The 13,812-nt window shown below is 37.4% G+C and overlaps 1 protein-coding gene across 2 annotated transcripts in view; it reads left to right on the top strand.

Moving 5' to 3' along the window:
* pfkfb3 (6-phosphofructo-2-kinase/fructose-2,6-biphosphatase 3) overlaps window positions 1–1,965 on the top strand; it is a 14,042-nt gene extending 12,077 nt beyond the window's left edge. For both annotated transcript variants that reach the window (XM_010782663.1, XM_010782662.1), the window contains one exon: window positions 864–1,965. In XM_010782663.1, coding sequence (XP_010780965.1) covers window positions 864–870 — 7 coding nt within the window. In that variant the 3' untranslated portion in view covers window positions 871–1,965. The remainder of the gene's footprint in view (window positions 1–863) is intronic.
* Window positions 1,966–13,812: the final 11,847 nt, after the last annotated feature.

The raw sequence follows: 13,812 nt of genomic DNA on the forward strand, positions 1-13,812 counted from the left end.
TTAACAAAGTCGCTTGACAGAAGGGAGGAGGGGGAAGGGGCTTTGGGGGGGTCCAAGAGGATGGAGAAGATAGAAAATAGTTTTTTGTGATTGGAATAGGAAGATTGGATCTTATCTTGAAAGAAAGTGCTTTTTGCCTGAGAGATGGAAGCAGAGAAAGAGGAGAGGAGAGCCTGATAGGTTAGGAGGTCGTCATGGTGTTTGGATTTCCACCATCTCCGCTCTGCTGTTTATGAAGAGCTATTGGACCAAAGAAACACCATCAGGCTCATTTAGCATAGACTCAAACGTAGCATGCTAATAAAGCTAGCTTCCAGTAGCTGTGTTGTTGTTGTTGCTGGTTTGCTAGGTAGCATGCTAACAAGCTAAACAATTATATTCACAAGCTTAAAGTTATTTAGTCATTTTCTTGAAGTGTTATTTGTTCGTTTATAGATGGACAATTTCAAAAGTCTAGAAAAGACAGTGAGATGTGTTTAATGCGTCTGTGAAAGTTTTTCTGATGCAGCGGAAAGGCGGAATTAACACACACACACACACACACACACACACACAACCACACACACACACAGATCGTGTTGGCTCATTCTGTTTTCATGTCCTACTTTTGGGATTACACTGCATGAGGATTTACACTCCAAATTAGGGATTACTCAACATGAGGAAGTATCAGTAAAGCCTGTGTTTGTATTGTGGTTGAACTTCTGGCAGCCGGGGCTAACGTGTTGCTTATGTAAAGGTTGCTAGGTTGCTACACAGCAGTCTTCACATTATTGCCGGATGTGTTTGTGTTAATGTGTTGCATTTTCAACAGTTGCCTCACAGAAATATTCACTCTATTGATGAATGTGTTTTCGTTACAGAACCTGAGGATAAAGACCTCGGCCCTGCACTGACGTGAGGTTCACTGAAGGTCGGACATGAAACTACAAGCACGAGTTCAGTTGTGAAGAGACACAAGTAACTGTACATGTTATTGTTAAAAAAATGATGGTTATTGGTAAAATTGTTCATATCTCATGTAAAGAAACACTCTTAAATCCTCCTATTTTATATCTCTTTGAGACTGAAGAACGTCACACATATAATTATTTTGAATGGATTGCTCAGATGGCTCCATCTAAACTATTTTCTACTTGTTTATATTTGAGAGACCTAAGACAGTCACAACTACAGAAATCCTTCTGCCCTTTCTTTTTTTTTTACTTCTGGTTGCACTGTCAATTTACATTGTTTTCTTCTTTGCATTTTAAATGCATATTTTTCTAATTTGTGTTCAAAAGAAGATGATTTAATTGTATGCTTACATTATAAAATAAGCGATTATTTTTCACATTGGGGATACATTTGTACTTTTGCTTATTATTTTGTATTTTTCATGTCATGGAGGTGATATCTGCCGTAGTGCCTGTAGCGCTTGTTTTTTCCAAGCCTTACGCCACTCCCCTTGCCATTTCTATGGAATAGAGATTCCATATATCACTTTAATATTTATTTAATATTTATTTGTCATCATGTTTAACGCTACAATGCATGTTGATAATTTAACAGAGTTCTTAATTTTTCTTTTTCTTTTTACAATGTCTGCTCCGCACAAATGTAACTTCTATTTTTGTTCTAACGAAGCGTGCTGTTAATAATATGTAAGTGTTCATACAGTATAAATGAAGAGATACATGGGAGAGACTTTCTGGAGTCTTAAAATGAAAATGTATGAAGAAGTATTTTTGTACTGATGTTTAGAAAGAAGCCTCTGCTTACCTCTCTCTGCTGAAACCGTCGTTAACATGTTGGCACAAAATACTTGTCTTTTGTAAAAACTGTTTTATTATATTCTTTATTTATTTGTTGTAGTTTTGGATACTTGGAGGGAGCGGTAGTACCCTGTTTCAATCTGAGAGGACAGTATGTTGTACAGTCCTTTTGTATTTGCTGGGCCAATAAAAACAACTGCTAAAAATATAATTATTTCGATGTACTTGTACTTTATTTGATGCTTCTAATGTAATTGTACCTAAACTGCCTTTTTCTAATGATTTAATAATCTTGGGGGCATTTTAAAAACAAATTAATATAAAATACAAAGCACTGTTATATAGTAATTAAACCACACAACAAGCACTATTTTGAAGCCAGCCACAACAATAAAATAGATCTATTAATCTTATTTTATCGTAATATTATAATGTCACACCCCTTTGGCTCCATAGTAAGTACTTTTACTTACTTAATATAACTTGAATGCAGAACCTTTACTTAGAACCAACACCATATAAGTAAAGCTTTCTCAATTTCTCAATTTCCTCCAACGCTGCTGGGATATTGTGTGCTAAAAGTGTGTGTGTGTCTTTTTGTGTGCGCGTGTTCATCCGTGTGTGTATGTGTGTGTGTCAGTCCCTTCACGGTGAGAAGTCAAAGAGTGCAAGAGTTATTGGATCAAACTATGCAAACAGTTTCAGGCTGTGTCAGGAATATTATCTCTATTCTTCATCATCTTGTCACGTTCTTCCCACTTTGCATATGAAAATGATCCGGGACTTTTATTGTTTCCTGATATTTTTAATATTATAAAGTAGCCTACATGATGTAACCTTCCGGATAGATCTGGGCTAATCTTGATGCTAACTAGCTAAAGTTGTCAAAAATCAACTTTAATTAATTTGTTTGTCAGTTAATTTGTCTTTTATCTGTCCCTACTTTTAGAGCAGTGGATTGAATGTATTATTTGCAATGTGGAATCACTATGTATTATTAATATTATTATTATTATTATTATAATTATTATTATGTGTATTGGCTCATTGTGTGGTCAGATGGTTATGTGACTGCTGACAGGTACACTCTCTCTCTCTCTCACACACACACTCTCGTGTACGTGAGCCTATCCTCATCTCTCCTCACGTCACTGAAACTCTCACACAAGTGCCCTACTGTGAATGAAATATGCAGAATGTTTGAACGTTTTGAACGTTGGAATGTTGGAATGTTGGTAGGAGCTCCCCACTTCCACCTGGACACATTTCTGTGTCACGGAGCGAGTCGCTCTCTGAGTCATGTCTCTATTTTTGTTGCTGCTCATCATGACTCAGCAGTGGTTTCCCTGCAGTGACTGCAACGTTACGCCACTGTAAAGACCCTGGTGGACGTGCAGTAGCTTACAGCCTCACACTCTTGGAAACATTGACAGAGGTATTGGCGAGGCCGCCTTGCTAGCCGCTCTTAGCTTGTAAACGGGCCAAAACAGGTTAATCCAATAATGAGTCTTTAAAAACATTGATATAATCAGAAAATTAACAAAACATTCAGGGTGGAGGGATTGTTGGTATTTAAAAAATATATGCAAATAAAGCGGAAATCCTACCCCCACCATGCCTGGGTGTGTAGTCCCTAAACTGTGAAATCTGACTGCTGCACTTTTCAAGTATGAAGCAATTTGGTACTGCCTCATACACACGTTGACCTTGTGCACATACCTTCTGTTTGTAAAGAATGCTTTACCTCATTATTGATGTGCGGGACTCCCTTTGTGCAGAGTCCATTGATGAGGAGTTTGGGCGTTGAATGGAGAGGATAAGTGACTCAGATGGCCTTGAATAGAGCAGATTAAATAGATCATGGGTTATACCAAACTGAATATACTGGCACTGAAATGAAAGCCCTTTAACAGGATACCTTGCATAGTTTTGTCACAATTGTTTTTTCTAAATGTAGTATTGCATTGGGATATGATCAAATCCATAGACATCTTGTTTTTATTACTTGGTTTAAAGGCAACCTATTATGCAAAATCCACTTTTTCATGTCTTTTCGACATCAACATGTGTCCCCTCTGTGTGGAGAAATTCGGAAAGTTTCAGGGAAAAATATTCGCTCACTTTTTGTCCTGATCCATTTATATAAAAACCTGTCAGGAAATCAGATTTTGGCCACTTTATGATGTCATAACGATTTTCTGGCTTGTGTAACCATTAGCCAATCACCAACCAAGGTAACAAACCCCCCACCTTATCACCTGAATCTCCTCCTAGAGCACCATTGTGTTCTTTTTAACCAAATCTCTCTCAGAGGGGCGTGGGGAGTGGCTCCTTATTTTCATCTAAAGTAACAGACAGAGAATCAGCACTTTTGAAACAGGGCTGAAACAGAGGGGATTATGGGATGCTGCAATGATCTGTTTGGTGTTTGGAGCCAAACACTTCAGAGACATGTTTTGTATATACCTGAGACCTATAATATATTGATGAAAAACAGTATAATAGGGGACCTTTAACTTGGCTCAGGGCATAGATGGCCATATAATTCAGAATGTCAGTGGTTCGATCCCCAGTCCCTTAACATGTTGAAGTGTCCTTAGGCAAGATACTGAACCCCAAATGGCTCCAATAGGCATGGTCAACGTTGTTAAGTGCTTTGGGAGTCTTCCAGATAAAAGCATTGTAATGTAACTGTGTCCGTGTGTGTTTGTTTACTGACCTGTGTTCATAACCAAGTCTTAACCCTTTTTGTGATGAGGACCGCAGAGGACAGATTTAGGAGCCAACTGCGTTGGCAGAGGATACATTACCTTCATTTCCTTGGGGCCCAAATATACCCTAGATTAGTGGATTGATTGCAAAAGATCTAAATCTCCAAAGGGAGGTTGCCAAGAAGTGATTTTGGTGTAGTTGGACAACAACAGCTTACTTCCTGTTATATCGCTGTCCTGACTCTTCCTAATTCCTCTGCAAGTAATTGGGTTAGAGATGGTGGACTAATAGGATAGTCGCGGGCTGCAGACACGCCAACATTATGAGAGAGAGGAGAGGAGAAGAGAGGGGACACAGACTGGAAACTATGAAAGCAAATAAGTGGACCAGAAAAAGGACAGTGGGGAAAACACAAGGACAATTCAGAATTGGATGGCAAGGCAAGGAGAGCAAGGGAGGGACAAGAGGAAAGAAAAAGAGGAGGAAAAAAAGATGGGTCAAATTCATAAAAATTGAAAGGATAGGATCTAAAATGAAGTTCGACAAGTGAGCTTCCTGTTCTTCACCCCTCTCATAATTTCCCCCCTCCTTTTCCTCAATATGAGTAATCCACAAGGTGGTGTGTGGAGGCTCACGTAGTCTCATCACAGTTTAAATCAACTGAACTATTTATGGCTTATTGCACATTATCCCCTAGGCAAACGCTCTAACCTCATTAGCCAAGCACATTTTCAACAATGTATATATTTGAGGACATATATAAATAACGATAATAATAGTATAGTTTGTCGAAAACAGGAGAAAAACGACATACTGTAGTATAGTATGTAGAAAATATCAGAAAAAAGGACATAGTATAGTATTTTGAAAATATTTAAAAAACGACATAGTATAGTATGAGTCGAAAATGTGAGCAAAAATGACAGTGTAATATTTTGAATAAATTGGAGAAAAAACAACATGGTATTTGCAAAAAACACGACATAATGTATAATGTTGAAAATATGCAAAAAAAACACGTAGCAGGCCAAAGTAAATGTAAACATTCATTGTACAAATATCTGAAAAGACGACATAATGTTTGTGCGAAATAACAGACAAAATGTCAGATAGGAAAATATATTTTTGTATGAGGGAAATGTATTTGGTGTAATGAAGGATTGTGATTGTGGATTTGCAGTTTCTTTTCCAACAGACTGACAAAACGGAATTTCTTGAGTTGCACAGCCAAGTTCCCCGTGTTGCAAAAAGTCATTTCTGCAAGTTTAAACTTTCAGTTCGCCTTCAGCGTGCCCTTTGTCAGTTTCACCCTGTTTTAGTAATGACATAAATGATGTTATAATGTGTGTACAAATGGGTAAATTGAGCCGCAGTCCTGTGTGGTATTGTTCAGCGTCTTATCACGTGAACTTTTCACCCCCTGACCCCTATCCTCTCTGCGGGTCAGCTGCAATGGTCTTAGCCAGGATCAGTTTCAGAAACGCTGTCTGTCCCGCAATTTTACCAGAGTGATTTAAACTGTATTAATTACTGCTATCTAGTTTGAGCAAATGTGGACACTTAAAGCAAACCAAAACAAATAAAAAACCTCCTTCCACCCTGAGAGGTGAGCTAAGGTCCCTCTGAGCCCAGTGTGAAAGCCGGTGTAATGCTGAACATAATATGACGGTGGCTACATATCCTCTTAACTCTCAGGATGCATGGCCCACTAACATCACCCTGATATATAGTATGCATTGAGTGGGGGACCCTTATCTAAAAAGTTAGTTCTGAAGTTAAGCGGGGACTCGGATCAATAAAGTGGGGGGGACCCTTATCACATTTTTAAAATTTGATATAAGGGGGGGCACTTATTAAGATAAAGAGCACGCAGTATTAGCTCAGTTCACTTTCCTGTGTAGCTCTCATGCTACCTGCTGGTAAAACGACTGAACCACAACTGTAAATAATATTAAAGATGAGCGCATACCAGTGTCATGAGTTATACCCGAGTCACTGCTGCTTAAACATGTAACCCTATAAGACCACAAATATACAACATTGGACCATAAGGACAGTTAATAGAGTAAACAAAATGTAAAAATCATAAAAAAAACTGCTGAACAATGATATCCATTATTTTTGTATGACAACAGAAAACCCGTGCTAAGAGGTGAGGGATATATATTTACTATCTGCAACTGAACACAGATAACCGGCATTAACACACCATGACACCATGATGGGAACAAATAATAAGCATTAACTTCACATCATATATTTTCCATAACTATTTTAGTTCAGTGTTTAAAGGAAATAGAATCTTGAATCTTTGTGAAACGCCTATGGAGTTAGGGTTTAGCCAATAAAGGGATATTTATCTATATGTCATATTGCAGTAGATTCTAAGGTCTTATGGCTTTTCCATTAGATGTTTCATCAGATGTTATTTATAGGGGAATCCTAAATTATCCTGCTGTGTTGTCCAATAAGAATTTCTTCACTCTGCAAAAATAATTGTAATCACTGTTACACTGCTACACTGACATCATTTTTTCCAAGATTAGTCATTACTACCAGTGTACACTAGATGGTGGTGTAGGGTTTAAGATACAAGCAAGAGGCATGTTCACATTAAATATTCTATAAATATTAAACATTTTCCACTAAAAGAGTTACAGACTGTCATTCAAAATCCAGTTGTTCCGTGACAGCAATCAATTTAAGCAAATTAAGATTGTGAACTACTGCTCAGTTTATTTATATGCAATACAAAAAAATATATAGTTTTTACGTCAATTAACACTTAATATTGAATCTATAATTGATCTGATTCATGAAAATGAATGAATGAAATATTCAAAAACGTTGTTCTGAACTGAGCCACGATAAGAACCAATGCATGGGCTGCAGGACTTTTACTGTCGATGTTATGATGGTCTGAGCCACATACTGTAATTCTCTGAGCGAACTTTAAATCAAAGTGTTATGATTAAGAGACGACTTTCCAACAATAAAGTAGGAGGCTCAAAATCACGAGAATGAATGTGCTTTCTATTTTACTGATAAGAGCAGAAGTTCTGTGTTGAAAGCCTCTACAAAGTTGAATGAGAACTCTTTGTGCAGAAGTAAATTTAAGGTTTAAACACAAAAGACAGAAGCAGGCAAGATATAAGATATAGAATATAAGAGGTTTAGGTCATGTCCTGTTTTCTAGCCAATTTAATTCCAAAATAATCTAATAATGCCAGTATGCTTGGTGCTTAATAAGTCAATGTTATTCATATAAGAAGAGATAGAAATAGTTTAACATTCTTACATTGTCGTATAAAAAAAACCCCACTTGAATCTGTAAGATATAAAGAAGAAAACTGAAATCTAAAATGAATTATTATTAACCTGTCACAGCTCACTGTAGTCTAAGCTGAGTATCACTTCTTCATGTTTGAAATGTGCTGCTGGGAAACCAGGGGCCTCTTCAGTCCCAGACACACATGTTTTATAGATATGCACTCACTGTGGTACAGAAATACCATAGACATAAAGGAATAGTTTTATGGGAATAACATTTCATGGGAATATTTGATCTGTTATCTAATGAGGCGTTTAGTTTAGCTACACGCAAAGATAGACTAAGCTAAGCTAACCTGCTTTAGCTTCATATATAACTGACATGCATGACACCAGTGTCCATCCTCTTTTGTTATTATAGGCAAGAAAGTATTTGCTAAAATGTTCAACTTGTTGCTGTTTTTGAAGATTTTTATTTTCATAAGCATGGCATTGATACCCGCACCTTTTTTATCTTTGAAATGTAAATCATTAATTATATCACATGAGCAGGGATGGCAAAAGTACACACATCCTTTACTCAAGTAGAAGTACAGATACTCGTGTTTAAAAATACTCTGGTAAAAGTAGAAGTCCTGACTAAACTTCTTTACTCAAGTAAAAGTAAAGAAGTATGGGCTTTGAAATGTACTTAAGTAAAAAGTACCCATAACTAGCAGCTGTTTTAAAGAGTAACTGACCTCTCTTTATATTAATAGAACAATAATGTCATTGTTAGCTAATGAATGTTTCGATGCTGAACAACGGCAACATGACAACGTTTTCATTGGTCCCTCTTCTTTAGAGAAGACCAGGAAGTGAAGGACACACGGATCGTGTTCAAATCAATGGGCACGCAATGACTCTAAATAATACTGATCACGCCACCAAACGCAGATTAAAACTAAAGTAACAAGCCTGTTAAGCCTGGAAAATGTAAGAAGTATAAAGTGCAGGTATTTGTATTCAAAATGTAAGAACTAGAAAGTACAGGTATTTCTGTAAGAAGCAAAAGTAAAAAGTCGTCAGAAAAATAAGTAGTGGAGTAAAGTACTGATACCTGAAAAATGTACTTAAGTACAGTAACAAAGTATTTGTACTCCACTACTTCCCACCTCTGCATATAAGACAAGGTCAAGGGTAATGGGATTTACAAAAACTTGTATCTACATTGTAACACATAGGACATTTATTAAAAAGCAAAAATGAATGTAATATTTTTTCAAATGTTTATGTCAGATGGCAAGGTGGACTTTCCTCTCACTGAGCTAAATGATAATGATTGGTACACAGCTTGTCAAGCGTAAAACTGTCTGAGTGAACAGGAACGAATGAAAAACAGTGTGAAGGAAACATGTATATGTATCTGTCAGTAACTGCCGGGTTAAGGCTGCTTCTCGGGAAATTAACCATTGAGCATGTTGCTCATGTACTGACGCCGCTGACGATGAATTGGCTTTGGCCTGAAGCCCACAACTTCCTACTATGTAACTGTTGGACAGTAATCACTCAGTGATAGTTGTATAACTTCCAGTATAAATATTTGAAGGACTATTTCTCATCAGCTCCAGGGATAGTGACCCACTCAAAAGCAGTATTTTTTAAAATTATTTCTCTCAGCACTGGTCACCAAAAATAGATATTTCCCATAACAAGACTTCAGAGATTATACACATCAGGAATAGCAACAATGTGAAATGTGGACATGGCATAAATTGGAGTTGGATAAAGAGCACTGTAGTTGGAAAAAGGTCGATGAAACTCATCACCTTGTTGATGAGTTTGTGTGTGCTATCATCGGAGAGGTCAAAGGCTCTTGTGTTCACATGAGGATGAGCCTTGTCATTAGTAACTGAATGGGATGAAACAGGACTGTTAAGACCATCATGCCTCAGCTTCGCACTGCTTTCTGGGAAAAAAACGTGCTGCATGGGACACACAAAGCTGATGCATCAACAGGTATTTTACGGATGGCGTTGGCAGCATGTTGAACCAATGACAGCTGCCTTATATTCAAAATAAATATCATGATCTAAAAACTGAATCTTAAAAATGTGGCTTATATAGTATGACGGGAGTACATGAAGCGCATGTTAATTGCACAATGAAATGTTTGGAGAACAATAACACAATCAGCATTTAGCCTGACAACAGAAGAGAAGTTAGCTGTGATGTAGCCTTTAAATCAAAGGCGAAGAGGGAGGGTGATGAAAAAAAGGTCTATAAAGCTGGATCACTAAGTAACAAAAGCTGCCTACTTATCATCACTACTGGGGGGTTCACTCTGACTTTATTATGACAATGACACCAGAGTTTTCTACTTCTGGGGATTCTTGTGGTTGTTTATTGATTTTTTAGACACTTGATCAATCTTCATGTTTAAATGACAATCAACAGACAGGATTTATGTTGTCAACGTCTCCGCTGTGCAGTTTGTTCGGAAAAGAATGCAGTGTGTCCTGTGTTGTGCGTAGCTCTGATGGAAACAGAAAGAGATCCAACACTAGTGACAGGAAGTCACCTTAAATGGAATCTAACTTATTTCAAGTGTTTCACAATGACAAATATAATATAGGTCTAGTTGGTTTTACACATTTCATGCACAAGTGTTACATATTTGACCTTTTAAGGCCCCTTTAATATGTAATAATTATACTTCCATTGTAATTTAGTGGTATATCCATACAGTTGACTAGAGTCTTTTCTGGAGGTTTCTTTTTCATGAAATAAGCAAGATGCTTACATTTAAACTTGAAATACATGAAAGTGGAGACATGAATGTTAAAAGTGAGCTTTATTTAGAAAAGTGAAAGTTTCAGGATGTTCAAGTTATGTATAACTGTAAATTACATTTGAACAAGGCGTTGGAGGCGTGTGGCGCTTTGGATAGTGCCTTGGTGTTAGGATCAGGGGGTCACATGTTCAAACCCCACTGCAGTCACTATGTCGTTGTGTCCCTGGGCAAGACACTTCACCCCAAATGGCTCCTGTGGGGATTGCCCAGTATTGAGTATGTAAGTTGCTTTGGATAAAAGCGTCTAAGAAGTAACATGAAATGTAACAAGTGTTTTAACATTGTCACGATAGCACTTAGATACAATTATAAATGGATTAAAGTCAAATCTCAGATCAACAAAGGCAGTCTTTCTCTCCTCTACAGCTTCTCCCTTGGACCAAGTTTGTCTCCCAAATGGTGCCATTGTGAAATTGACTACACCCAGAAGCCCTGTGGAGAATAATGCGTTTAATATAACCTCTGATATATTCCAAAGAAACCCTTTATTACCAAATGTAACCTCTGTTATGTAACTGTTATGTAAGTCTGGACTTGAAAGAACTTCTGTAAAACATTGATTTAGTTGGCTGCCTCAGTCTCTTAGCTTTGTGCTTTTGAATCATGAATTAGCTCTTTCTAGATTTCTAACAGAAACATTATAATGAGTTAGTTATAAATATCATATCCCACATTAGAAAATGACAATAATTTGGTAAATCTAATTGGTATGGTTTGCAAGTTTTGCTTATAACATTAATACCCTACTTATTATTCTACTAATTCTACTACTACCAGAAACAGATGGTGAAGATAGAAAAGTCCTGCAGACAAACACTGTGAGCGATGAAACTGGTCATGGTCATGATGAAGATCTCAGGTCATGATGAAGATCTCAGGTCATGATGAAGATCTCAGGTCATGATGAAGATTTCAGGTCATGATGAAGATTTCTTGTTTAAAAACATGACTTTGGAAACCCATGTAATACAAAATAGCAATAACAATTCTTTTCAAACGAGAAATAAGTTTCATGTCTAAGATCACCAGCTCAATTGGAAATTATCTTTGAAGTGTTAACTTCATGGGACATTTCAGAAACCGCAAATAAATCCAATAGGTTTATTTGTAATGATTTTATAGGTACATGTATTCATGTGATCTTTTTTTTAATCAATGGCAGTTAATATAAATAGTTAAATACTGTATATGAAACATTGAAGTGATAGCACCGCAGGTGTTTATTCATGAATAAACGCATTACTGTTACTTGGAAATACCCGATTAACAAAGGCAGTCTTTCTGTCCTCTACAGCTTCTATCATTGACAAAGTCAGTCTCCAAAAGGGTGCCATTGTGACATTGACTACACAGAAGCCCTTTGGTCCTGATGTGAATAAGTGTGACTTGTTTATCAGCTAGTATAACCTCCAATGTATTCCAAAGAAACCCTTTATTACCAAGTGTAACCTTTGTTTTGACTGTAAATAAACACAAACAAAATTATAATGTTTTAGTTTCTAAAAATGTTTAGGCTTTGGATAAAGTTGTCAGCTAAATGAAACAAAGTGTAATGCCTCTGTTACGATACTCTTTTGTTTTTCAAGGTTGAGGCTCTTTGCTGCAAGAGAAGATGGTCGCTCAGTGTGCGAACCATTAGATGCAAGACGGCGCTGTAATCGCTCGGTCCTAAAGCTGCTCCAGACAAGAGCAGATGTAAAGTTCTCCACATGGCCTGGCGTCCAGACTGTCGGGTTAAGGTAAGGTGACCAGATTTTCAAAATTAAAACCGGGGACACTTTTCTGTTTTGCGGTCAATATATCATTAACATATCCAATTGTCTTCACCGTTAAAGAAAAAAGGGGGACAATTCTGGTTCAATGTAATTCGAACATTTGAACTGTTGGATACAAACAGAAGGACGATAGCTCATATATGAGACTTCAAAGGTCTTTTATTTTGAAACTGTTCATCAGATTGTCCAGATTCTCTCTGAGTGATTAGATGGGGTGTCCTGCTACCACCCTGAAGTGAAATAAGTATTTGATACTGGATCGTTTTTGTTTTATTCTTATCTAAAAACAGAGGGATGATAGCTAATTTGAGACTTCAAAGGTATTTTATTTTGAAACTCTACATCAGATTGTCCTGATTCTCTCTGAGTGACTAGATGGGGTGTCCTGCTATCACTGATGTAGAGTTTCAAAATAAAATACCTTTGAAGTCTCAAATTAGCTATCATNGACGTCACCCCATTCAAAGTGAATGGGCAGAAGCGTTGAAGCGGCAACGCACGCCGCTGTGTGTAGGGGCCGTACATGGTAATGTTTAGATGGATTTAGGAACTCCCCCTCGATTCTATTGGCTTTAACGGTTCAAAAGAGGTGTCAATCATCAACATCGCCAGATATATAGCAAATCCACCCACATTTTTTCTTTTTTGCTTGTTTTTAGATGTTGAAGTTAAATGCATCAATCTGCTGAACTTTGAGAGCAAAATTAGGGACTAAATCTATGGATACATCTCACAACAACACCCATGTGAAACAGAACTGTAAACAGATTTACTTTTTCTTTATGCATATTTTACAAATCACTCCACTTGTAAACTTTAGTTTTGTGTTACTGTATAGTATGAGTTGCAATTATTTCATAACTGTTATTCTCTTATTTTTTACAACTATAATGATCATATAAAGGTGTGCCTTGGAAATACTTATTTACATAAATGATTACCAAACCGTTTGAGACCCGCTACTTAGACTAAAGTAAACTCTCTAAAAACTCTGAGAGTCCTTTACCTCACTGAGCTGTGGTTATCAGCCCCTCAGTCTGACAGGAGAGGACTCTCCCTCCACCTCTCAGAGAGTCCTTTACCTCACTGAGCTGTAGTTATCAGCCTCTCAGTCTGACAGGAGAGGACTCTCCCTCCACCTCTCAGAGAGTCCACCTCACTGAGCTGTGGTTATCAGCCTTTCACTCTGACAGGAGAGGACTCTCCCTCCACCTCTTTAATAACAGCGCCTTATATCCGGGTGCTAGTGGAGTAAACTCGTGAACTGTTAGCGCTGTCACATCCTACTACGGTCCCGCGCTAGCGCCTTTTCTTGCAGGCGAATAACCTGACCCATGAGCAAACTACGGATAAATCAAAGAAAAGAAAAGTGCCGGAGGAACACAGAGGGTTTAATTCTGCGTGGACAGAGTTATATGTTTTCACAGCAAACGATATGATTGATATATGTAGAGAGAAGTTGTCAAAG

Source organism: Notothenia coriiceps, unplaced genomic scaffold, assembly GCF_000735185.1.
Source record: "Notothenia coriiceps isolate Sejong01 unplaced genomic scaffold, NC01 NC01_scaffold00024667, whole genome shotgun sequence".
Lineage (NCBI taxonomy): Eukaryota > Metazoa > Chordata > Actinopteri > Perciformes > Nototheniidae > Notothenia > Notothenia coriiceps.